Source organism: Physeter macrocephalus, chromosome 18 (genome assembly GCF_002837175.3).
Source record: "Physeter macrocephalus isolate SW-GA chromosome 18, ASM283717v5, whole genome shotgun sequence".
NCBI lineage: Eukaryota > Metazoa > Chordata > Mammalia > Artiodactyla > Physeteridae > Physeter > Physeter macrocephalus.
In genome coordinates this window covers 56,934,277-56,962,044 of record NC_041231.1, presented here as the reverse complement: position 1 = coordinate 56,962,044, position 27,768 = coordinate 56,934,277, and the positions used below count along the sequence as shown (strand labels likewise).

Sequence of the window (27,768 nt, the reverse complement as noted above, 5' to 3'; positions counted from 1 at the left end):
GTCTTTGTTAAATGTTTTTTGCATTTTGTCTATTCTATTTCCAAGATTTTGGATCATCTTTACTATCATTATTCTGAATTCTTTTTCAGGTAGACTGCCTATTTCATCTTCATTTGGTAGGTCTGGTGGGTTTTTATCTTTCTCCTTCATCTGCTGTGTTTTTCTGTCTTCTCATTTTGCTTATGTTACTGTGTTTGGGGTCCCCTTTTTGCAGGCTGCAGGTTCGTAGTTCCATTTTTTTTTGGTGTCTGTCCCCAGTGGGTAAAGTTGGTTCTGTGGGTTGTGTAGGCTTCCTGGTGGCGGGGACTAGTGCCTGTGTTCTGGTGGATGAGGCTGGATCTTGTCTTTCTGGTGGGCAGGTCCATGTCTGGTGGTGTGTTTTGGGGTGTCTGTGGCCTTATTATGATTTTAGGCAGCCTCTCTGCTAATGGTTGGGGTTGTGTTACTGTCTTGCTAGTTGTTTAGCATAGGGTGTCCAGCACTGTAGCTTGCTGGTTGTTGAGTGAAGTTGGGTGTTGGTGTTGAATTGGAGATCTCTGGGAGATTTTCGCCGTTTGATATTACATGGAGCTGGGAGGTCTCTTGTGGACCAGTGTCCTGAAGTTGGTTTCCCACGTCAGAGGCACAGCACTGACTCCTGGTTGCAGCACCCAAGAGGCTTTCATCCACACAGCTCAGAGTAAAAGGGAGAAAAAGTAGAAAGAGAGAGAGAGAGGGAGGGAGGGAGGGAGGAAGAAAGAAAGAGAGGAAGGGAGGAAGGAAGAAAGAAAGAAAAAAAATAAAATAAAGTTATTAAAATAAAAAATTATTATTAAGAAAAAAAATATTTTTGAGTAAAAAAAAAAACGGACGGACAGAACCTTAGGACAAATGGTGAAAGCAAAGCTATACAGACGAACTCTCACACAGAGGCATACACATACACACTCACAAAAAGAGGAAAAGGGGAAAAAATAATATATCTTGCTCTCAAAGTCCACCTCCTCAATTTGGGATGATTCGTTGTCTATTCAGGTTTTCCACCGATGCAGGAAACATCAAGTTGATTGTAGAGATTTAATCCACTGCTCCTGAGGCTGCTGGGAGAAATTTCCCTTTCTCTTTGTTCGCACTGCTCCCAGGGTTCAGCTTTGGATTTGGCCCCGCCTCTGCGTGTAGGTCACAGGAGGGCGTCTGTTCTTTGCTCAGACAGGACGGGGTTAAAGGAGCAGCTGGTTCGGGGGCTCTGGCTCACTCAGTCCGGAGGGAGGGAGGGGCACGGAGTGCGGGGCGAGCCTGCGGCGGCAGAGGCCAGTGTTACATTGCATCAGCCTGAGGCGCGCTGTGCGTTCTCCCGGGGAACTTGTCCCTGGATAACGGGACCCTGGCAATGGTGGGCTGCACACGCTCCCTGGAGGGGCGGTGTGGATAGTGACCTGTGCTCGCACACAGGCTTCTTGGTGGCGGCAGCAGCAGCCTTAGCGTCTTATGGCCGTTTCTGGGGTCCGCGCTGGTAGCCGTGGCTTGCGCCCGTCTCTGGAGCTCCTTTAAGCAGCGCTCTGAATCCCCTCTCCTCGCGCACCAGGAAACAAAGAGGGAAGAAAAAGTCTCTTGCCTCTTCGGCAGGTCCAGACTTTTTCCTGGACTCCCTCCCTGCTAGCCGTGGCGCACTATCCCCCTTCAGGCTGTGTTCATGCAGTCAACCCCAGTCCTCTCCCTGGAATCTGACTTCCGAAGCCCGAGCCTCAGCTCCCAGCCCCCGCCTGCCCCGGTGGGTGAGCAGACAAGCCTATCGGGCTGGTGAGTGCTGGTCGGCACCGATCCGCTGTGCGGGAACCTCTCCACTTTGCCCTCCACACCCCTGTTGCTGCGCTCTCCTCCGTGGCTCCGAAGCTCCCCCCCCTCTGCCACCCGCAGTCTCCGCCCGCGAAGGGGCTTCTAGTGTGTGGAAACCTTTCCTCCTTCACAGCTCCCTCCACTGGTGCAGGTCCCATCCCTATTCTTTTGTCTCTGTTTATTCTTTTTTCTTTTGCTCTACCCAGGTACGTGGAGAGTTTCTTGCCTTTCGGAAGGTCTGAGGTCTTCTGCCAGCGTTCAGTGGGTGTTCTGTAGGAGTTGTTCCACGTGTAGATATATTTCTGATGTATCTGTGTGGAGGAAGGTGATCTCCTTGTCTTACTCTTCCGCCATCTTCCCGGCTCTCAGGTTCTTAGTTTCTTTATGTACTTTTTCTTAACAACTGAGGTCCAGGCATCATACTGATTCTCATTCCCTGTCTCTAATTGCACAGTAATGCATCTCCCATTTTACAAAAGGAAAGCATACCACTCACCTGTCCCTATATGTTGCCGTGAGGTATAAAAATCTCTAGGTTTCCAAATGAAGGCACAGCACAGTTCACAATGTTCATGTGGAGATACTGTCCTTTCTCTCAAAGAGAGCAAATCAGGTATCTGTCTTGGACATGTCACAGAGGAAACTCCATGATTCTTTCTGAGAATTTGAGTTTTCAGGAATTTATTTGTTGGACCATAATCTAAACAGATTGAATGTAGCAAATTTATCTTGAAAGAACTAATATATATCCTGAGATATTTGTGAGGGTTAAGTCTAAAAATTTTTATTTACACTGTCCTACTAATTCCAAAGCATGAAATAGAGCAGAAAAGTCAGTATAAATGAGAAGGGGAAAAAAATGGACAGAGGTCAGTTTTAGGGACAGAAATTACAGTATAAACCTTGAGATGCTTGCCTTTGGTGAAGAGTGTCTCATTTGGAATTTTGGTGAACAGATGGTCTCCCTTAGGACAGATCAAGCTTCTATATAGCTTAGCATAGATTTTCTTACTGTAATAAAGCTGATGGTGGTTAAACAGGGTTCTTTAGGAAGCAATGTAGAACTCTGAAATTAGAAAAATAGATCTTTTCCATAAAGCCAATATCTTTTTTATAAGACAGTGCTTTTTCTTCTTATGTTTTCATATTATAGTTTTTACTACTATATTTGAGGAAACAGGAAAAGTCTTTTTCTCTTACAGAAGACCTAGACTTATGCAAGAGAGAAAAGAGACTAATTGAAGTAAAGTATTAGAAGTATATAATGGAGAAGGTGAGCTTCCCTTGTTTCATTTAGGGTAGAGACTCTACTTTTCGGTAGTGTAATATATTACTTGAATAATCTAATAAGAGTGAAAGTCAAAAGGAGCTAAATTACCCACCCCTACACATTTTGGATATTTTTTCCTCAGGAAGAGAGGGAGAATGACTTCTTAAGACAGACTAAATAAGTCTCATAGACTCCATTTCTGGAATGGGTATATGAATAATTTTCTCACTTGTCAGTAACCAGACTATTTAAAGATTTAAGGAAAAAATGGGATAAAGAGTAAAGTGTGATTTTTAAATTCATTAAAGGAAGAGAAACAACTGTATTTGAAAGTTCTGTGGAATTAGAAAATACTTGATAACAGGAGAAAGAGGAAGAGATTCAAAATAAATTGTTAAACTTTAAGTGTCATAAGTGGACTTCCCTGGTGGCACAGTGGTTGAGAGTCTGCCTGCCAATGCAGGGGACACAGGTTCATGCCCCGGTCCGGGAAGATCCCACATGCCGCGGAGTGGCTAGGCCCGTGAGCCATGGCCGCTGAGCCTGCAAGTCCGCAGCCTGTGCTCCGCAACGGGAGAGGCCACAACAGTGAGAGGCCCGGGTACTGCAAAAAATAAATAAATAAATAAATAAGTGTCATAACTAATTTGTTCAAATCAAACATACTGATAGATGATTGTGGTGATAATTAATACTGAAAGTTGTATGCATCTCGAAAGATGCTGCAATAATGGACAATAGATGCAACCTCTTAACAAGTCTGTCTTGCATTCTTTTCATGAGAACTGAGACTTTGTTTTCTATCATATATATATATAGTGTGTGTGTGTGTGTGTGTGTGTGTGTGTGTGTGTGTGTGTGTGTGTGTGTGTGTGTGTGTGTGTGTGTGTGTGTGTGTGTCGCCTCTCCCGTTGTGGAGCACAGGCTCCGGACACGCAGGCTCAGCGGCCATGGCTCACGGGCCCGGCCGCTCCGCGGCATGTGGGATCCTCCCGGACTGGGGCACGAAGCCGTGTCCCCTGCATCGGCAGGTGGACTCTCAACCACTGTGCCACCAGGGAAGCCCTATCAGATATATTTTTGATCCATGTATGACAGGTATATTGTAAAAGTGAACTGGCCTTTTAAGATCAAATAGAAATTCCTAGTCCCCTCTTTATAGTTTGTAAAGAGAGTTTTAAAAGCATGAAGGAAAATTTCTGCATGAGAAAAACTTTTTTCCCATCCTTTCTCCTTTCTGAGACATTGAATATGCAAATGATAACAGACATCAATGTCATGTTATCATGAGACATTCTTCCAAAATAGTTCTTTAACATTTCTGTGGCAAGCTTGTCTATGATAGGAAGACTGGTTTGGGTAAAGCAAACCTGTACTGGGTAGAGTGGAAGGAGGGATTTCAAGTCTTTTTTGAAAAGGAAGTTTACCCAGGTTTACACATACCTTTATAAGAGGAGAAATAAACTTTGAGGGAGTAAAGATTAGAAATTATAGCTTACTGGTAAGAGTGGTTATCTGGAGCTTGACATTGGTGGTTGAATTGGTTAATATATTAAATATGAGAAAGGTGCCAAGAAGGGGAGAAATATGAGGCAGAGATGGGGACCACTTGCTTGGTATCTACTTTGTGAGAGTAATAGTTAATAGTTGTTGGAGGATTTGGTAAAAAAGCATTTTATAGATTATGTGTGAAGCTTGTAGGTAGTAGTGATGGTTGTTATTTTTGGTCATGCAGTACTTAATGAAGTTTTCTGGCTATGATTTTTTTTTTCTTTTCCTAGCCTTTTTGGTTTTGCTTTTTTTTCTTTTTTTGTTAAAAATTGCTCATTGTTTAAAAAATCAAAGAAAGAGGCATAATCTATTAACTGCTTGTTATATATTCTGCTAGGATTTCTTCAAAGGATACAGTTTTTGAAATTTATCTAAGCGTACATGCACACATAACCTTTAGGTTTTTGGCATAAATAGGATCATACTATACAGGCTAATGAATTTTGCTTCATCTACAAAATAGCATGACATATATGGTAGCTGATAGTGCTATTCATCAGTATCTGGTTTCCCTCTTTTCTCAGCACATGGGTGGGGCCGTGTGACTAGTACTAGCCAATGAATCAAGAGTGTAAATGATGTGTATTTCTTTCCACCTGAAAATTTGTTGTGCTTCAACCTCCAAAATTCTTTTCTGTGGCAGAATGATTACAACATTCAAGGTAGTGACTATTTGGGCCATGGTTGTTTAAAAGGTAATATCTGTACCACAGAGTTGAAATCTGAAATGATATAGTCAGAGGTATATTGGACTTCTCTGTCCTTTTGTTTCCAAAGTAACTCAAGAAAGAGCAAAAGCTTCAAAGTTCAAAGTTGCATCTTAAAACATCTTAAGAGAACTATGCTAATGGTTTTGCTTATATAATTTTAAACATATGCCAGTGTTTTTTAAACACTTGTTTTAGCTCTTGAACCCTTTCTTCAAATGAGAGTTTACACAAGAGCCTAATATACAGATAAGTGTGGATTAAATGGGATGGTACCCTCTTCCCTTCAAAAGTATACATTCTACTCGCTTCAAAATGTATACCCTTGGGCTTCCCTGGTGGCACAGTGGTTGAGAGTCCACCTCCCGATGTAGGGGATGCGGGTTCATGCCCCGGTCCAGGAGGATCCCACATGCCGCGGAGCGGCTGGGCCCGTGAGCCATGGCCGCTGAGCCTGTGCGTCCGGAGCCTGTGCTCCGCAACAGGAGAGGCCACAACAGTGAGAGGCCCGCGTATTGCAAAAAAAAAAAAAACAAAAAAAAACAAAAAAACCACAAAATGTATACCCCACTCCTGTCAGAAAGGTAGTATAAGAGAAGTTCTTTGGAATCTGAGGTGCAGGGAATGATTTAAGATCCACTTTTAGGGATCACAGTGCCTGGAAGGTGATGCAAATTGTTACTGGCATTTATTACTCTCTTGCTGTTTGGAATCTTGTGATCATGCTCAAGAATGTAGGCACTGGAGTCAGAGCTGCTTGGTTCAAATCCCATCTTGACTACTTAATGGCTGTATGACTTTGGATAAGTATTTCACATCTCTGTGCTTTAGTCTGATAGATTTGGCATAGTATCCTCCCTCAGAGGTTTCTTTTTTTGTGATGATTAAATAACAACTATTCTTATCACAGTACCTGACAACTGTTAACAATTTATTAAAAGAATAATCGTACTTATGGGCTTCCCTGGTGGCGCAGTGGTTAAGAATCCGCCTGCCATTGCAGGGGACACGGGTTCGAGCCCTGGTCCGGGAAGATCCCATATGCTGCGGAGCAGCTAAGCCCGTTTGCCACAACTACTGAAGCCCACGTGCCGGCCCGGGTATTGCAAAAAAAAAAAAAAACAAAAAAAAACAAAAAAACCACAAAATGTATACCCCACTCCTGTCAGAAAGGTAGTATAAGAGAAGTTCTTTGGAATCTGAGGTGCAGGGAATGATTTAAGATCCACTTTTAGGGATCACAGTGCCTGGAAGGTGATGCAAATTGTTACTGGCATTTATTACTCTCTTGCTGTTTGGAATCTTGTGATCATGCTCAAGAATGTAGGCACTGGAGTCAGAGCTGCTTGGTTCAAATCCCATCTTGACTACTTAATGGCTGTATGACTTTGGATAAGTATTTCACATCTCTGTGCTTTAGTCTGATAGATTTGGCATAGTATCCTCCCTCAGAGGTTTCTTTTTTTGTGATGATTAAATAACAACTATTCTTATCACAGTACCTGACAACTGTTAACAATTTATTAAAAGAATAATCGTACTTATGGGCTTCCCTGGTGGCGCAGTGGTTAAGAATCCGCCTGCCATTGCAGGGGACACGGGTTCGAGCCCTGGTCCGGGAAGATCCCATATGCTGCGGAGCAGCTAAGCCCGTTTGCCACAACTACTGAAGCCCACGTGCCTAGAGCCCGTGCTCCACAACAAGAGAAGCCACTGCAGTGAGAAGCCCGTGCACCACAACAGAGTAGCCCCCGCTCGCTGCAACTAGAGAAAGCCCGCGTGCAGCAACGAAGACCCAACGCAGCCAAAAATAAATAAATAAAAATTTTTAAAAAAGAATAATTGTATTTAAATAAACAGTGCTAAAAATGCATCTCTTTACTACTACCCTTCTTGGACCCCTTTCTCTCCTTAAACACGCTAACCTGTCGTATCTCAATGTCTTTGCACTGCTACTTTCTTTACCTAGGGACAACTCTCCCCACCTCTTGGAATGGTTGGCTGCTCCCATCCTTCAGGTCTCACAAATGTTAAAAGACTTCATTTATACCTTGCTTAAAGCCATCTTTACCCCTTCCTCCCCTTCTTCCTATTTCACTCTTTTATCCCATCCCTTTAGTGTCTTCCAAAAGCTGTTGCTTCAACCTATAATTATCTGGTTTGTGTTTATTGCATTTAAGCTCCAGGAGAGAGAGACTGCCTGTGTTTTTCACTGCTCTCTTTCTAGTGCTGAATGGAAACCTGGGACACATTAATTGCTTATAATTTTTTTTTAAATGGTAAATGATTATTACCTTTTAAAAATGAAAACCATACTAATGTTCAATGTAGAATAGCTATCCTTAGAGGCACATATTATAACGTCTTGAGAGAAGAACTTTGGGGAGGCTTTGAAAGACGTGCTGTCAAATTGACATAGGTTCTCTATTCATAGGAGACAACTATGAGCCCTCACATATCCTTATTTTTGATAGAAACTTCAGTTAACCTGGTATTTCACCACAAAGCAAATTAAAATAGTGGGATGATTCAAGGCTTTGACCTTAAGGGGAATGTTGAGATGTGGTAGTACTTGATACAGAGCTCTACTTCCTCTCTTCCCTTTTGCCCTATCTTTTTCCTCTCCTTCCCTTCTTTGCTACTTATATTTGCTGTTCTTTATCACCATCATGGAGCAAAGCTGCATGCCTTTTCTTTGTTTGTTTCCTCCATTGTTTCTGATTTATTCTTCTGCTTTTTAGATTTTATTTGCAAAGGCTAAACTAAACAAGACTTGTGTTGTCTTATGGAAATTAGATTTGTGCACTGAACATTTGTGGGGTGTGGGACATGTTTGTCTCCCATTCCCTCTGTGTTTATCTTGCTCTTTCATTGCCAAAAGCAGTCTTTTTCTGTTGTTTCTCAGTTACTTCCTAACTTGAATCTATTTCTGTAAAGCCTGGTTTCTAAATTTCTGAGGTTTCTACTGTGTTCATCTAAAAGTGTGTTAATCTTGAATCTGTATAAGAATTTAATATAGAAGTGACAAGAGTAGGGATTATTACAGCAAGAACTTATTTTGAGACAGTCATTTTGATGCCAGTCTTACAAAAAAGCAGTGACATAGGCCCTGGAAAATGTCAATTAGCAAACTTTAGTTAAAGGTTTAATTATATGCATTTGGTAGATAGTTTTAGAGAAGTAATGGTTTAGGGAAAAGGAGGTCAGAACTGGCCCTTGGGAGACTTGCTTGTGTTTTACTTTTAGCACTGCCTTAGCCCATTTCTTTAGGCTGGACCTTTCTCTATCTTTACTTCTTAGCTATAAATTGAGACCTTTATTTCTCAGCTTTTCTAGCTCATATTTCTACACATACCATATATTCTGTTACAAAAGCTAGTCACAGGGGTCTTAGATGACTTCAGGTTGGTCATAGCTTTAAGGCTAAGAATATACTGTTCTACTTACTCTTAGACATCTTCCAATTAATATTTTTTCTGATACAGTGCCATATTTTTATAGAGAACTGGAAATGTTAATTAAACATACAAAACCCTTTCCCACATCAGAAGTTTCCTCTTGAAGATAGAAAAGCCTTTCGTTAACTTTAGAACCAAGGTATAAAATTTTTTAACCTTTTTTTTTTTTTTTTTTTTTTTTGCGGTACTCAGGCCTCTCACTGTTGTGGCCTCTCCCATTGCGGAGCATAGGCTCCGGACACGCAGGCTCAGTGGCCATGGCTCACGGGCCCAGCTGCTCCGCGGCATGTGAAATCTTCCCGGACCAGGGCACAAACCCATGTCCCCTGCATTGGCAGGCGGACTCTCAACCACTGCGCCACCAGGGAAGCCCTTTTTTAACCTTTAAGATTAAGGGTATGTTGTGGTATTTTGCTTCAGTACCTAATCGTGAGATTTCGTTATTGTTTTTGAGTGTACATTAAATGTTTCAGTACAACATAAGGTGAAATAACAAACCTAAAATGAAATGTAGGAAGTGGTTAGGTCTCCAACAAGATCAGTAGAAGGAAAATGCAGAGGTAGCGCTTTCCCTTCTTGTTCAGAAGGGCAGGCCTAGTTTACAAATGGGTTGGTACTGAGTGTTTGTTTTCCTAAGGAAACAATATGGTATATGTTGAATAAGACGTAAACCAATTTGTAAAGTTGTTTAAGCTGTAATGTTCTGAATTCAAGTATTGTGCTAATCTCTACTAGAACCCAAGAGGTATAACCATTTTTCCATAAATGAGCTTCCATAATTTAATCTCATCTTGCTACTTTGAGGTAGTTTCAAGCACATAGACTTTTCTTAGCTTTTGAAGGGTTTCTTGGGATGAAGAAGAATTAACACTATGGAATTTTTAAGGATTAAAAACAAACAAGTGTGTGGCTTTCAGAAGCAAGTGTTTTATTCCCGTCTTGTTACTTTTCATTTGTCTCATAGATATTGGGAAAGGCCATTATAAAATGTGGTGTCTTTGAATAGCCAAAGGACACGGAGGTCTTAGGAGTATACATTGCAGAAGAAAACTAAACTTATATATCTTAGCTTCTTTGTAAAGGTGGGTCTCTAAGACCTCTTTTAATTTGTAATATGGCTGTTTCTCTTTATCAGATTTAAAACTCACATTTTCCTGTGATCTCCAGTTTCTCCTTACATCTTGAAGCAGTTTGCTTGTTACTGGAAAGCAGTAAAATTATTTATATGCCCCTTTTAGAATGAAAAAGTTCATGTGAGAATTATTTTGTCTGTCTTAATAAGTCATTCTCCCACACACTTTTGGAATTTCAGGTTGGCTCTAGAGATTGGGTTGAGAGAATTTGGGGGAAGGCGTTCATTTATTTTTTAAAAAACTTTTATGAAAAATAAATAAACCAAAAGTAGAGAAGACTACAATGAACCACATGTATCTACTATACAGAGTATTCAATAATTAGCATCTTTTTTCACACTTCTTTCAAAACATTTTATTGAACTTAAAATACCAAAAGTTGTTCTGACAATAAAAGTTTTCTCAGACTGAGTTAGATATTATTTTACCACTTGTGTTTCTCTTGTATTTCAGTTTTATTTTGGTGTCTCCTAACCTTTAATACATTATTTCTCAGTCAATTCACCTAGTTTTACTTGAGGAAAACTGTAAATTGTATGTATGAGTGTGTGTGTGTGTGTGTGTGTGTGTGTGAGTGAAATTTTCCATAATAAAGTTTACATATAATTGACTTGAAACAAATAGACTGCCAGATATTTCTTCAACAAAAATGGGTTTATTCGGGATCAGCAGAGAAATTCACCTACTTTTACTTGAGGAAAACTGTAAATTGTATGTATGAGTGTGTGTGTGTGTGTGTGTGTGAGTGAAATTTTCCATAATAAAGTTTACATATAATTGACTTGAAACAAATAGACTGCCAGATATTTCTTCAACAAAAATGGGTTTATTCGGGATCAGCAGAGAATTGCAGTTCGGGATCTGCAACCACAGCAGGCCATGTGCAAGTCCCAGCATGCCATTTTATAGAGAGGAAAAGGAAGTTGGAGGGGCTAAACAGAGTCTATGGCTTTTCATTGGCTGCTGAGTCCTTGCCAGGGAAGAAGAGGAACCTTTCTTCCTCCTGTTGGGCTCTGCTGTCCTTGCAGGGCATGAGAGCTCCCATTTCTGGTTTCCCAACTCTATTTAATTGAAGTTTATTAATTTTTAACAATATGTATTACTCACATATATAATTACATAGATCATCTATGTATATGTAAGTATTATAATTGCATATATAGATATATGTGCATGTATATGTAAACTCTATATACACACACATGCACACGTGCAGTATCGTAGAACATTTCTAACATAAGCAAAAGTACAATTAATACCGTAATGAACCTCCAAATGTGTATACATCACCCAGCTTCAACAGTTTTCAACTTATGGTCCATCTTGTTTCATCTATAACACCCTCCCCAGCTATTTAAATTTTTTTAATATGTATATTGGACATGCTAAAATTGAAGACTGCTTTTGTGCACACAATTGCTTGCATTTAATGAAGAAGGAAATAGAAGCCAAAATTTAAGTCAGTGTTACTGCTCATTACTAGTATGCCAGAAAGAATTAATTGACCCTCATAAGTGAAGTGCCAGGAACTATATGATACCTTCAAGAATACAAAAGTCACTAAGAAAAAAATATTCCACTGTCAGGTAAATTAGAATAGAGGTTCCAACGTGATGTTTTCAAAGCACAAATTCAAGTGGACTGGGGAGGGGAGGATGGAGTATTAGAGAAGGCTTCTTCAAGAATGAATTTCAGGTTTGAGGGGATCGCAGGAAGAAAGGAGAATGAAATGCATGGCTGTGGTGGGTTTCTATGTAGATGGAACAAAGAGCTAAGAAAGACCATGCTAAAATTGCTCAATAAGAAGGTGAAACAAAAGATTAATAGATACAGTTCTTTTTTTGGTTATTTACTGTAATGGAAAAGAGTAGTTGTATGATTAATCTAAATGCCTTTTATATTTGTTTTGGATTTTTTTGTGTGTGTTTTTTTTTCTTCCCCTGGTTATTAACTCCGCCCCCTGCCCCGGGTTCTTTTGTTTTTTTTCAATTGAGAAATCATTACCATATACTAGTGTATTAATTTTAGGTGTAAAACATAATGATTTCATATGTGTATATATTGTGAAATGATTACCACAATAAGTTTAATTAACATTTATTACCACACCTTTTTTTCCCTCGTGGTGAGAACTTTTAAGATCTAAACAACTTTCAACTATATAATACAGTATCGTTAACTGTAGTCACCATGTTGTATATTGCATCCTTACGACTTAGTTATCTTATAACTGGAAGTTTGAACCCTTTGACCACCTTCACGCATTTCCCCCACACCCGCAACCCCACCTCTGACAACCAGCAGTCTGTTCTCTGTATCTGAGTTGTTTAGGTTTTTTGGTTTGTTTTGGTTTGGGGGGGGTTTTTTTAGACTCCACGTAAATGAGATCGTCTAGTATTTGTCTTTCTGTCTGACTTATTTCATGTAGCATAATGCCCTTAAGGTCCATGCTTGTTGTTACAAATGGCAGAATTCCTTCTTTTTTATGGCTGAATAATATTCCTGAGAGAGAGAGAGAGAGAGAGAGAGAGAGAGAGAGAGAGAGTGTGTGTGTGTGTGTGTGTGTGTGTGTGTGTACACCCCACATTTTCTTTTATCTATTCATTTGTCAATGGACACTTAGTTTGTTTCCATGTCTTGGCTATGCTGCAACAAACATGGAAGTACAGATACCTATTCAGGATAGTGATTTGGATTAATGCCTTTGGATTAATGCCTGGAAGTAAAATTTCTGGGTCATATGGTTGTACTATTTTTAATTGTTTTGAGGAACCTCCGTGTTGTTTTCCATAGTGGCTGCATAAATTTACATTCCCACGAACAGTGTGCAAGGGTTCCCTTTTTTCTACATCCTTGCCAATACTTGTCTTTTTGGTAATAGCCTTTCTGACATGTGTGAGGTGATAACATCTTTGCATTTCCTTGGTGATTAGGATGTTGAGCACCTTTTCATGTACCTGTTGGTATTTGGTTTCCTTTGGGAAAATGTCTGAATCAGTTTGGATTGGGTGTTTAATACTTCAACTGAGGTTTCCTGGGAATTCACATGAAAGTAAATAACCAGACTATACTTATAGTATACTTGTAGTAAGAACTGAATCTGCAACACAGTGTTACAAATTTAGATTTGGGTGCTTCTGGTTTAATTTATATATGTGTGTTTATATACAAATAATGAGAAATACAAGCATTACTAAAATTTTCTATTAGGCTCTAAACAAACTTCTGCATCATTTAATTGAACAATATCTTTAACAGCAAGGAAAACTTTTTTAAAACTGATTACTGTTTGACGGTTACTTCTGAGTCAAATATTTTACAATTTTGTGAACCAAAACAAAATACCAAAATAAATTAGACGATGTTTAGCATCTTTGCAACTATGAAATATAACCTCGAGTTTAAGATTCTGTGTTTACTGAAAGAACCTAATTGTTCTTACTGATTGATTTGTTAATAAATGTTATAAATTTGGGCTTAAATTTCTATTTTAAAAAATACTTTTATTTTTCCTTTATATTTTTATGAAGATTTTATTTGAATAAAGGTTCCAAGCCTTTAAAGTTTGAAATGCAGTAGCTTATTCCATTTTGGAATTTCATATTATATATCTTAATTAAGTATTTCAGTTAAATGTCTTTATTTTGAGTAAAGTTAATATTTATCTGTATTTTCTGTATAATTGAAAAGATTGGCAATTATAAGGGATAGATAATGGGATAGAATGATGTGGGAACAAAACATTACCTCTGATAACAGGGATTTAAAAACTTGGAAGTTTGTCAAGTAGTCTTTGAGACATCTCTCTCATTTTAACATAGTCACAGGGATGTTTATTGATTTTCAGATTTAAAGTCTAGCTATTATAAATAATGCAGTGAACATGGAAGTGCTGATATCTCTTCTATATACTGAGTTTGTTTCCTTTGCCTATACAGTTGACCCTTGAGCAGTGCAGGTTTGAACTACATGGGTCTACTTATATGTGGATGTTTGTCACTGATAAATACAACCTGCAGTTGGTTGAATCTGCAGATGCAGGGGAACTGCAGATGTAGAGGAACCAAGTATATGGAGGACTCTATAAATTATATGCAGATTTTCAACTACAGAGGCTTGATGCCCCTAACCCCCACATTGTTCAAGGGTCTACTCTATACCCAGAAATAGGATTTCTGGATCACATGATATTTCTCATTTAAAAAATTTTAAGGAATTTCCACACTATTTTCCATAATGGCTGTATGAATTTACATCCCCACCAACAGTATACCAAGGGTTCCCTTTTTTCACATCCTTGACAGCATTTGTTACCTCTTTGTGATAGTAGCCACACTAACAGATGTGAGGGTGTTTCTCATTGTGGTTTTCAGTTGCATTTCTCTGATATTGAGCACTTTTCATATACCTAATTGGCTATTTGTATATCTCTGGGAAAAGTCTTTTCAGGTTCTTTGACTTCTTTGACCATTTATTAATCAGATTTTTTGTGGGTTTTTGTTTTTTGGGTTTTTGTTTTTGTTTTTTTGCTATTGAGAGGTATGAGTTCCTTGTGTGTTTTAGATATTAACCCCTTATTAGATATATGGTTTGCAAACATTTTCTCTCATTCCATAGGTTGCCTTTTCATATTGTTCTTTCCCTTGCTATGCACAGCCTTTTAGCTTGATATAGTCCCAGTTGTTCATTTTTGCTTTTGTTGCCTGTGTTTTTGGCATCATATGCCCAAAAATCATTGCCAAGACCCATGTCAAGGAGGTTTTTCTCGTTTTCCTCTAGGGAGTTTTATGGTTTCAGATCTTACATTGAAGTCAATAATGCATTTCAAATTGATTTTTGTGTATGGAGTAAGATAAGGGTCCAGATTCATTCTTTTGCATATATTAATAACATCCAGTTTTCCAATACCATTTATTTGAAGAGACTATTCTTTCTTCATTGTTTTTTCTTGGTGCCCTTGTCAAAGATTAGTTGACTGTAAAAGTGTGGGATTATTTCTGGGCTCTGTGTTCTGTTCCAAAGGTCTGTGTGTCTTTTTTAATGCCAGTACCATACTGTTTTGTTACTGTAGCTTTGTAACATAGTTTGAAATCAGGGAGTGTGATACTTCTAGTTTTGTTGTTCTTTCTCAAGACTGCTTTGGCTATTCAGTGTCTTTGGGGGTTCCATGCAAATTTTGGGTTATTTTTCTATTTCTGTGAAAAATGCTATTGGAATTTTTATAGGGATTGCACTGAATTTGTAGATTACTTTGGGTTATATGGACATTTTAACAATACTATTGATAATTCTTCCAATCTGTGAGCACATAATATCTTCCCATTTATTTGTGACTTCTTTCATCAGTGTATTATAGTTTTCAGTGTACAGGTCTTTCACCTTCTTGGTTAAATTTATTGTTAAATATTTTATTGATTTTTATACTGTTGAAAGGGGGATTGCTTTTTTTTTTATGTGCTTCAAGAAAGTCTTTCATAATTGAGATTTTATTGGTTGTTTTGAGGATCAGTACATAGACATTTCAATTTGTACACAATTCTCAACATACGTACCAAAAATCTAAAAAATCTTGTAGTTGTGATTCTTTTCTGAACCATTATTCCAGTGACTTTCCAGCTTAAAATTTGGAGGCAAATTTTCCTTCACAGGATATCAAGTACCAATATCTTCAAATATTGATATGCTGTTACACCGTAAGTCCCACTAATTCACAATTTAATATCATATACACTACATACTCAAATTGTCAGTCATTCACAGCACATTAACAGTTACTAGAAGAACTGGACTACCACGACCAAAGATGTTACATACTGCACAAAATTCTACCCAGGAGAACCAAGACCAAGGGGTGAGTGGTTTGCTTTAGGAAGCAATTATACCAAAAACACCATGGGAAGAGAAGTAATTTAAAGTGTTTAAGACATTAAATGCACAGCTGACTCCAAACTGCCATTTTAGTATGCTTCGTATTATAAGATATAAAAGCTACCCTCCATCTGTGGAATGTTAAGCTGACACCCAAGACAATCAAAGCCTCCCATATTCAATATCCCAGTATTTTCTGGTTGTACCAAAAAATAAACAACCAGCAAATGATTTCACCTCTTTAAAAAAGGCATTTACACTTAAAAAATGGCGTGAGGTGGGATTCCCTCCTTTTTAAAAATGTTTCTAGAGCTACTAAAAAACTTGCATTTACAAAATAGTTGATAACACTATTCCTCTAGCTTGTACAAGAAGGGAGACAGGGACCACTGATACGACCAGGGGTGTGATATTAATCAGACGTGGCTTCTTTCTCTCCTGCTTCATCAGAAGCTGGCCTCTCCTAGTTTTTAGTTTCTCCATTTTCTGCAGGTAAGTCTTCTTTAGTCGCTTGGTTAGCCATTTCAGCCTGTTTTGCCTTTGCTCCCCCTTTTCCCTTTGGTTTGCACTTTTTGTCTGAAGATGTATCCTTTCCTGCTGCCTTTTTTGGCTTCGTTTCCACTTTTGCAGGAGCCGGTTTAGCTGACAACCTTGCCAATCTCTTCTTGGGCTCCTCCTTCACTGCCCCCTCAGCGGAGCTGACCTTCTTCTTGGGCATCCTGGCTGTGGAGCGGGCATGTGCCGTATGCCTGCGGGCCGTGGCACATTGAGAGCCTTTGCAAAGCTGGGCTGCCTGGCTGCTGCTGGGACCCGCAGCAGGGGCGGTGGGAGAACCCCGGATTGCTTTCTTAATTTCTCTATCAGATAATTCATAGTTAGTGTATAGAAATGCAACTGATTTTTAAAATATTGATCTTGTATCCTTGGTGAAGCCTTCAGAGTTTTCTGTATATAAGATCATGTTGGGGCTTCCCTGGTGGCGCAGTGGTTGAGAGTCTGCCTGCCGATGCAGGGGACACGGGTTCGTGCCCCAGTCCGGGAAGATCCCACCTGCTGCAGAGCAGCTGGGCCCGTGAGCCATGGCCACTGAGCCTGTGTGTCCGGAGCCTGTGCTCTGCAACAGGAGAGGCCACAACAGTGAGAGGCCCGTGTACCAAAAAAAAAAAAGATCATGTTATCTGCAAACAGATGGTGTAAATTCTTCCTTCCCAATTTGGAAGCCTTTTATTTCTTTTTCTTATCTAATTGCTCAGGCTAGGACTGTGTTGAAAAGAAGAGTGAGAGTGGGCATTCTTGTTTTGTTCCTGATCTTAGGGGAAAAGCTTTCAACTTTTCACCATTGAGTATGATGCTAGCTGTGGGCTTGTCATCTATGGCCTTTATTATTTTGAGGTACATTTCTTCTATACCTAATTTTTTTTTTAGTTTTCATCATCAAAGGATGTTGAATTTTGTCAGAGGCCCTTTCTGCCTCTGTTGAGATGATCATATGATTTTTATCCTTCATTCTGTTAATTTGGTATCACATTTATTAATTTTCGTATGGTGAACCATCCTTGACCCAGGGATAAGTTCCAGTTAATTATGGTGTATGATCCTTTTAATGTGCTGTTGAATTCAATTTGCTGGTATTTTCTTGAGGATTTTTGCATCTTTGTTCATCAGGGACCCTGACCTGTCGTTTTCTTGTTGTGTCCTTGTCTGACTTGGGTATCAGGGTAATGCTGGCCTTGTAAAATTATTTTGAAAGGGTTTCTTCTTTAATTTTTATGAAGAGTTTGAGAAGGATTGGCATTCGTTCTTCTTTAAATGTTTGGTAGAATTCACCAGTGAAGCCATCTGGTCCTAGGCTTTTCTTTGAATCAGTGATCAAAACCCCCCAACAATCACCTTACTCATTATTGATCTGTTCAGATTTTTAAATTTCTTCCTGGTTCAGTCTTTGATGTAAGTTGTATGTTTCTAAGACTCTGTCCTTTTCTTCTGGGTTATCCAATTTGTTGGTGTATAATTGTTCATAATAATCTCATGATCCTTTGTGTGTCTGTGGTATTAGTTGTAACGTTTCCTCTTTCATTTCTGATTTTGTCTTTTTTTTTCTTAGTCTAGTTAAAGGTTTGTCAATTTTGCTTTTCTTTTTTTAAAAATTGAACAAAACTGTTCATTTTTTTTTCTTCTCTTTTTCTAGTCTCTTTCATTTATTTCTGCTCTGATTTTTGTTATTTCCTTCTTTCTGTTTTGGGGGCATAATTTATTCTTCTTTTTCTAGTTCCTTGAGGTATAAAGTTAGGCTGTTTATTTGAGGTCTGTTTTTTATTAATGCTAGTGTTTATTGCTATAAACTTCTGTCTTAGACTGCTTTTGCTGCATTTTGGTATGTTGTATTTCGATTTGTGTTTATCTCAAGATATTTTTAAATTTTTCTTTTTATTTCTTGACCCATTGATTGTTCAGGAGAATACTGTTCAATTTCCACATATTTGTGAATTGTCTAGCTTTCTTACTCATTTCTAATTTTATATCATTATGGTCAGAAAAGATATTTGGTATAATTTCTGTCTTAAGTTTAAGACTTGTTTTGTGACCTAATATGTGATCTATCCTGGAGAATATTCTGTGTGTACTTAAGAAGAATGCTCTGCTGTTAGATGGAATGTTCTCTGTTAGATCCATTTGGTTTAAAGCGTAGTTCAAGTCCAATATTTCCTTATTCGTACTCTCTCTGATCTATTCGTTGAAAGTAGGGTATTAAAGCCCGCTACTATTATTGCATTGCTGTCTATTTCAGTTGTTGTATACTCTTGATCAGTTGATCCATTTATCATTCTATAATGAATGACCTTTTGTCTCTGTTAAAATTTTTGATTTATAGTTTATTTTGTTGGATAAAAGTATAACCATTCTTGCTCTCTTCTGCTTTATGTTTGTGTAGAATTTTTTTCCATCTCTCCACTTTCAGCCTATGTGTATCCTTAAAGCTGAAGTGAGTTTCTGTTAGCATATGTTTGAGTCTTGTGTTTTTAATATATTTACCCACTCTATGTCTTTTGATTGGAGAATTTAATCCATTTACATTCGGAGTGATTACTGATAAAGACTTAGACTGCCATCTTGTTAATTGTTTTCTAGTTCCTTTGTTCCTTTCTTCTTGTGCTGTCTTCCTTTGTGATTTGATAGTTTTCCTTAGCAGTATTCTTTCATTCTTTTCTCTTTATCTTTTTATATCTACTATAGGTTTTTGCTTTGTGGCTACCCTGAGGTTTACATAAAACATTTTATGATTTTAACAGTCAACTTTAAGCTAATAACTTGATTCAGTTGCATGCAAAATCTCTATTCTTTTACACACCCCCTTCAATTATGTTATAGATGTCATAATCTTTTTATGTTGTGTATTTAACAAATTATTGTAGCTGTAGATATTTTTATTTTTGTCTTTCAACCTTTATACTAGTTAAGTGATTTATACACCATTACAATAGTAGAATCTTCTGAATTTGATTACATACTTATCTTACTAGTGAGTTTTATACTGTTATATATTTTTACGTTACGAATTATTGCCCTTTCACGCTAGCTTGAAGAACTCCCTTTAGCATTTCTTATAAGGCAGGTGTGGTAGTGATGAACTCCTTCAGTGTTTGTTTTTTTGGTTTTTTGTTTGTTTGGGGACGTCTTTATGAAGGACAGCTTTGCTGAATATTCTCGGTTGGCAGTTTTTTTCTTCAAGCACTTTGACTGTATATATGCTATTCTGGGGCAAGGTTTCTGCTGAGAAATCTGCTGATAGCCTTATGTGGGTCCCATGTATATGTTTTTTACTCTTGCTTTCAAAATTCTCTCTTTGTCTTTGATTTTTGACTGTTTTATTATAATGTCTCTCAGTGGAGTCCTGTATGGGTTGAATATGTATTGGTACCTATGAACATTCACATGCCTGGATGACCGTCAATTTCTCTCCCCAGATTTGGAAAGTTTTTAGCCATTATTTATTTAAACAAGCTTTCTACCCCTTTCTCTCCTTCTAGAACTCTCATAATGCAGCCATCATTACCATTGATGCATAGTTAATGTAGGCTATTTTTCACTTTTTTTCCCCCCTCTGCCCTGATAATTTCAAGTAACCTGTCTTCTAGTTCTCAGATTCTTTCTTTTGCTTGTTCACGTCTGCTGTTGATATTCTCTGCTGCATTTTTTTTCATTTTATTCATTGTATTTATCAGCTCCAGTATTCTCTTTGGTTTGTTTTTTTTTTTTTATAATTTCTGTCTCTCTTTTGGACTTCTTATTTTGATCATGTATTGTTTTCCTGATTTGTTGAGTAGTCTTTCTGGGTTCTCTTGTAGCTTGTTGAGCTTCTTTAAAACAATTACTTTGAAATCTTTGTCAAGCAGTTCATAGATCTGTTTCTTTGTGGTCAGTTACTACAAAATAATTGTGTTCCTTTGGTAGTGTCATGTTTCCTTGATTTTTTTCACTTTTGTTGTAGCCTTGCGTTTATGCCTCCCCATTTGATGGAGTGGTTTTGGTCGGGAAAGACCTTTACCTGTGGTAAGTGTGAGGGTGCCAGCTGAATAGGCTGTGGCAGTTCTTACTCTGGGGAAGATCCAGGGGTGTAGACTTCGTGCAGCTCCAACAGCTGAGGTCAGTGTTAGTGAAGATTGCAGGGGTCCTCAATGGCCAAGGCAGCAAGTGTCCATGGGGCTGTTAAGGGCTGTTGGGGACCTTCTGGTCTCTTTTTTTCCCACAGGGAGTTGTTGTGGCCAAGGGGATCTCTCTTGGCACCAGGTCCAGCTCACAGGTATCCACTTAATCATGGTAGTACTGATGAGTGCCCATGGAGTAGCCATGGATCTGGGGTCTGGAGCTCAGGCACACACAAAGCAGCTGCAGAGCTGGAGTCTGAAGTGTAAGCACTTACAGAGCAACAGTGGTTCTGGAGTCCAGAGCATTTGTGGGATTAGGGGATTGTGGCAGCCCTGGTCCTGGGGCAGCGCAGCAGTAGCTCTTTCTTGCTGAGGACAGAGCAATGTCTCCCTCTCCAGGGGCCCTGTGGCAGTGATGGCTTTTGGTGAAAGTTGCTGTTGTCCTCTGCAGAGCAGGCCACTGGAGTTTGTCCTGATGAATACTTATGGGGTCCTCCTTTGTGAAAGCTGTCATGGGTCTCTTGTCCTCAGTTGAAGAGCCTGCCTAGGTCCTCCACAGAGCAGACCACACTGGGCACTGCAGTGGTCCTACCACATGGCTGATACTGATAGCCTCTACCCTTCTTTGTTCCTGGCTGTCTCTAGATGTCTCAGCTAAGCCTGTCTCCCTAGTGATCCTTCTGTGTGGTTGCTCTCCATTTTTTGCTTCATTGTGCTGCTGTAGGATCTCAGTTCTGCATGAGCCTCCTGGGGATATTTTCCTTCACGGACAGCTATCTATTTCTTATTTTTTGTTGGGGGTATGAAGGCTGGTATCTTCTACTGCACCATCTTTCTAATGCCACCCCTCAGAATACTTTGTCTTGTTACTAATTTGCTTTGCATCTTTGACCTTTTTACTATTTAGCCCATCCTTTATTTTGTTTATCTTAACAGTCATTTGACATTCAAAAACTTAAATAGTGCTTTTATCATAGATCTTTATTTCACAGTAATAGTAGCAGTAGCCTCTGAGTGCTTTAGAGACATTATATTGTTTACTTATCATAGCCACCTTATTGACATAGGTACTATTGTTATCCCTTTTTTACAGACGAATAAACTAGAGCACAGAGAGACCATGAGTCATTTGCCCAACCAAGGTCACATAGCAAATAAGTATAGAACTAAGATATTCAAACCCAGGCAGTATGATTCTAACACTCGTAGTCTTAACCTCTAGGATATGCTTCCTTTCAGGCTGCTGTGGCTTGTCTTATTTCTGAAGGTATTCCTATTTCTGTTTTCTATGGTATTAGTTCTTCCACTCATTGATTTTTTTTTTTTTTTTTTTGCGGTACGCGGGCCTCTCACTGTTGTGGCCTCTCCCGTTGCGGAGCACAGGCTCCAGATGCGCAGGCTCAGCGGCCATGGCTCACGGGCCCAGCCGCTCCACGGCACGGGGGATCCTCCCGGACCGGGGCACGAACCCGATGTGGGATCTTCCCGGACCGGGGCACGAACCAGTGTTCCCTGCATCGGCAGGCGGACTCTCAACCACTGCTCCACCAGGGAAGCCCCACTCATTGATTTTGATGCTTAGATTTCATATTGTCTACTTTTCTTAAATGTTTGGTTTTTGGATGTGTGCTTATTTTTGTATTTGATCAAGTCTGTCTACAAATACTAAAGTGTTTGTATCTAGTGATTATGGGAGGGAGAGTCATGGCTTGCTATTGGGAAGTATATATCAAGCTGAATTTGGATATGAGGATTTCCTATTCATCTTTCTGTCAAGCACTATTCCACTTTTTAAATCACTTGTCTATGTGTATTGCAGATACCTTTGAGGCCCACTTCCTTACTTGGCAATGGTAGGGCAAGGAGACCCACCTGCCTAGTTGTTCCTAATGCTCATTACCCTGAGGGTTGCTGCAGGATTTTCTCTTGCCCCCCTGCCCCATAACAACTTTATACTAAACATGGAACATCCTGGAAACTCCTCCCATTCCCCCACCCCCCCAACACACACACACATACCATGGTTTGCAGTTTACTTCTGGTTGCAGTTTGGGCTGTGGCTTCTTCCATCTCATTTCTTCTCATTTGGTTTTTTGTCTTTCATTGATGAAGTTTCTCATTTGTTAAGGTCATGTTCTTGTTTTAAAGTGCTGTTACAGTTCATCTTCCGTGGTTTTAGTGCCATTATAACTTATTCTTTATTTCTGTAATTTTTAGGGTTATAGGATTGGAGGCAATTATGTTGAATGTGCATCCTTCATTTTGATGCTATTTTCTGTCAGTGGTTTTTAATCTTTTGAGAGTCATTGACTTCTTTGACCATTTGGTAAATTGTATGTACCCTCACTTTTAAAAAATTCAAATGCATAGCTGTCTACCATCTGTACCCCAGGCAATGGCCAAATGTTAATTTGAGCATTACTAGTTTGGTAGAGTTGTTTTTTGGGGGGGGAGGGGGGGACTTTGTTTTTAGTTATATTTAGAGGTATTAACCTATTTCATGGAAAATAATGTGTTACTTAGGTTTAAGGAAAATTGTTATAAAAGATGTATTTATGTAGCCATAGAGCTATATATAAAGAGTTAAATATAAAGTATAATATTAGGAAGAGCTATTTTTTTCTAGTAAAGTTTTATAATGTTTCTTTTTTTCCTGTTTTCTCTAGGTTTAATTATAGATCAACACATCATCTTGCATCTCATGGGTTCTATGAATTTTTAAATTGGTTTGATGAAAGAGCATGGTATCCACTAGGAAGAATAGTCGGTGGTACTGTAAGTATATTTGCAGTTACTTATGTTAATCTTAAAATTTTGCAGTTATTTGAGTAAATCATTAATCACTAAGGTGGTGGCAATTCTTGAAAGTTTTGTATAGTTAACTAACACATTTTTTTGTGGCTGATTAGTATTTAACTTGCTAAATCTCTTTTCTTGACCCTCTTCTTCCCACTCTCACCCCCCAACCTGTTTTTGGGTTACCTCATACTAGCCACTATTTCTGACAAGTGGATCTCTTGTCACACATTTAAGTTCAGGTTATTTGTATGTTTTTGTTTTGTTCTATAACAACTTTATTGAAAAGTTTTTGGAAGGAAATAGAAGTGTAGAAGAATCAGATAATTCTAATTTTCCAAGTCCCAATTACTCGAGGTAGTTGAGTATTGATCATAGTTCATGGGGAATTATAATGTCCAGAAGATAATATAAGAGAAAATATTTTTAGGATTTGGGATGTAAGGAGAACGCTGAAGAGAAAATGAAAGACAAGACACCTATTTGGGCAATATATATGTGTAGTATTTTTTTCTGGATCAGTTTTGTCAGAGGTTTATCAATTTTAGTAGGTTTCTTAACCCAAAGAAACTTTAACTTTGTTGATTATTAAATATTTGCCTTTTCTTATGTTAATTTCCATTTATTTCCTTCCTCCCACTTTCTTGAGTTTGTTTTGATGTTTTTATCTGTCTTCCTGATACAGTTTGCTTAGTAATTTTCAACATTTCTTTGTTATTAATGTATTCATTTTGAAGCTTTAAATTTCCCAATAATCACTTTTAACTACATTGCATAAGTTTTGATATGTAGTATTTTCATTATTGTTCAGGTCAAAGTGTATTTTAATTTCCACTATAATTTGCCCTGATTCATGGGTTACTTGGGGTTGTATTTAACTTTTAAACATAATAGAATTTCCTAGTTTTTTTTTGTTTTTTTGCTTTATACTTCCAATATATTATGGTTAGAGAACAAATTCTGTAATTTTAATCCTTTGAAATTTATTGAGACATGATTTGTGGCCCAAGATATAGCCAGCTTTTATAAATGTTCCCTCTGTATTTGGAAAGGAATATGTTCTCCGAGGTAGTCAGATGTAGTGTTTATAATCTGGACATCTCCTTATCTTTAATGTAAACAGAGATAAAGATACAGGAGAATAGTCATGAATTAGGGTGAATTAGAAAGGTATTGAATGGTGAGAGATGTGGTAGATGGCTGTATCTGTACTTCTTGTGGGGTGAATGCTATCATATACTTCATTGTACTACTCTTTGATTACTATAGTTTGTTTCCTGGTGTGTTTATAAATTTTTATCTTGAATTCATCCTCAATGAAGGCTTGTTTTCTGAGACTCCTGGTGTCTTGGTATTTGGGATCATCCTTATAATAATCTTTCTCATTTGCCTTTGCTGGAGCCCTTAGAGGTCTTACTGCTTTTAGGACAGTTTTTAGAGGTTATTTCTCAGCTTGAGGTTTTTTATACATGAAGTTGTTATAAATGTGGAACCCATATTCACCCATGGGATGAATGAGTTTCTTATTTCTTGTTTTACTTCTATTCAAAGCTTTGGAAGTAAGGCAAGAGTCCCTTACTGTTTCCCTTGATGGATGGGTAGAATTTTTCTAGTCTAGTTTCATAAACGGGCCCTGGCTTTGTGCTGGGAATTAGGCCTTTTCTTTGATCCTTGTTGTGAGTGGTAACTACCCTCCAACCTCGAGTACCTATATATCAAGCCTGCTTTGTTTTTGTTTTTTCTCTTTTTAGATTCCCACGGCATCAGTACCTAGTTTGAATTTCTTGTTTATGTTTGGAACCTGGAGGGTTCCCTTCCTTTTGAGCTTAAATATGCCTTTTTTGTTGTTGGGTAGTTTTGTTTGTTTAGAGTTTTTTGGTCCTTTCATCTAGTACTTCTATGTATTTTGGCTATATTTCATATGTCAGTTCAGTCTGCCATATTTAGAGTATTTTCAAATTCATTTCCATTTTCTTTGAATATTGTTAACAAAATCATACACTGAGGCCTGGTATCGTATATGAAATGGAACAAAATTTTGATTTTTAAGAATGGTGATTATTGCCATACTTTTTCCCCCTTCCATTATCCCATTCTCCTTCTATACATTCTATCGAGCATTCATTTTGTGCCAATCATTGTTCTCTGGATGCTGGGGAAATTTTTCTTGCTATTCTGGAGCTTATATTCTTGTAAGGGTGTTTAGTTAATAGACAATAAATAAGTAAAATAAATAGTATGTGAAATGGTGATAAGTGCTATGGAGAAAAAGCAAGGGAGTTGGGTTAAAGACCATGGGGAGTATGCAAGTTTAAATAGGATAGCTAGGAAAGGAAATGTATAAAGTTCTTTGTAGTTTCAGTGATGGAGAAAGAAAAAAATCTTTTAGGATTTAGATAAGGATGGAAATATAAATACACATTTTAATCACTGAAGAATAGCTCAGAATTAATTCCTACTTCTTGTTCTTTGAATCCTCTTAATGTTTCATGTTCTCTTTTAGAGGGAGGGTGAAGAATATAACTGTTAACTGGCCTATTCTAGTTTAGTATTTCCTTTCTATCCTTTAAATATTTTAAGAAGTGTAAAAAGGTCTAATAACCTTCCAGGAGTTCAAAAATATTATATCTGAATTCACCAACTAACTAGTCCTTCTTTTCCTAGCTAGAATTGTTTACTTTCCAAATCTTGACTTTGAAAGAAGGGAAAAATCATTTATAAATACCGCTTAAATAATATTGCACATAACTTTCTTTCATCTTCCCTCCTTTTCTCAGTCTCTTGAACACAAGTATAGGCAATGTTGGAGCATGTTAAAACTCCAAACTTAAGGATATGCTAGATTAGGACCGTGTTTTATAGTGAAAAGATAGAGTTCGTGGGATCAATAAGAAAGTTACCTAGTTTTTCATTGTTAAACCTCTTCACTTTTAATCATGCATTCAATATGATCTTCTTTTGCTTAAATATGTATCTCTGAATATCAGATTTTTATTTGTATCTAATCTAAAAGAACATTTAATTTTGTAATGTGTGAAGGCAAACTATTTTAAGAGCTTATTCTCAAACTTACTATAAACAATATGTAGTAATAAAGAAAGGAGCTTATGTTAGTGTTTTCAGCTACCTCATTTTATATGTAATTAAATTGTCCTTTTTTTTTCTTTCTAGGTTTACCCAGGGTTGATGATAACAGCTGGCCTTATCCATTGGATTTTAAATACACTGAACATAACAGTTCACATAAGAGATGTATGTGTGTTCCTTGCACCAACTTTTAGCGGCCTTACATCTATATCTACTTTCCTGCTTACCAGAGAACTTTGGAACCAAGGAGCAGGACTTTTAGCTGCTTGTTTTATTGCTATTGTACCAGGTTACATTTCTCGGTCAGTAGCTGGATCCTTTGATAATGAAGGCATTGCTATTTTTGCACTTCAGTTCACATATTACTTGTGGGTAAGTAACACTTAATGTTTTGTTATTGTTTTTGTTTTTTTTTTAACATCTTTATTGGAGTATAATTGCTTTATAATGGTGTGTTAGTTTCTGCTTTACAACAAAGTGAATCAGTTATACATATACATATGTTCCCATATCTCTTCCCTCTTGCATCTCCCTCCCTCCCACCGTCCCTATCCCACCCCTCTCGTGGTCACAAAGCACAGAGGTGATCTCCCTGTGCTATGCGGCAGCTTCCCACTAGCTATCTAATTTACATTTGGTAGTGCATATATGTCCCTGCCACTCTCTCACTTCGTCACAGCTTACCCTTCCCCCTCCCCATGTCCTCAAGTCCATGCTCTAGTAGGTCTGTGTTTTATTCCTGTCCTACCACTAATCTCTTCATGACATTTTTTTTTCTTAGATTCCATATATATGTGTTAGCATACGGTATTTGTTTTTCTCCTTCTGACTTACTTCACTCTGTATGACAGACTCCAGGTCTATCCACCTCATTACAAATAACTCAGTTTCATTTCTTTTTATGGCTGAGTAATATTCCATTGTATATATGTGCCACATCTTCTTTATCCATTCATCTGTTGATGGACACTTGGGTTGCTTCCATGTCCTGGCTATTGTAAATAGAGCTGCCATGAACATTTTGGTACATGACTCTTTTTGAATTATGGTTATCTCAGGGTATATGCCCAGTAGTGGGATTGCTGAGTCGTATGGTAGTTCTATTTGTAGTTTTTTAAGGAACCTCCATACTATTCTGCATAGTGGCTGTATCAATTCACATTCCCAACAGCAGTGCAAGAATGTTCCCTTTTCTCCACACCCTCTCCAGTATTTATTGTTTCTAGATTTTTTGATGATGGCCATTCTGACCGGTGTGAGATGATATCTCATTGTAGTTTTGATTTGCATTTCTCTAATGATTAATGATGTTGAGCATTCTTTCATGTGTTTGTTGGCAATCTGTATATCTTCTTTGGAGAAATGTCTATTTAGGTCTTCTGCCCATTTTGGGATTGGGTTGTTTGTTTTTTTGTTATTCAGCTGCATGAGTTGCTT

General features: G+C 38.1%; 2 protein-coding genes across 2 annotated transcripts in view; one reads left to right on the top strand and one right to left on the bottom strand.

Moving 5' to 3' along the window:
- Positions 1–27,768, top strand: part of STT3B (STT3 oligosaccharyltransferase complex catalytic subunit B) — a 105,717-nt gene that overhangs the window by 29,771 nt on the left and 48,178 nt on the right. Inside the window, exons 2-3 of the mRNA XM_024116489.1 lie at positions 23,115–23,223; positions 26,416–26,703. Coding sequence (XP_023972257.1) covers positions 26,431–26,703 — 273 coding nt within the window. The 5' untranslated portion in view covers positions 23,115–23,223; positions 26,416–26,430. The remainder of the gene's footprint in view (positions 1–23,114; positions 23,224–26,415; positions 26,704–27,768) is intronic.
- LOC102973125 (non-histone chromosomal protein HMG-14-like) lies at positions 16,266–16,520 on the bottom strand. The gene has a single exon (XM_055080245.1). It carries the CDS (start codon positions 16,518–16,520, stop codon positions 16,266–16,268), a length of 255 nt encoding a protein of 84 aa, XP_054936220.1.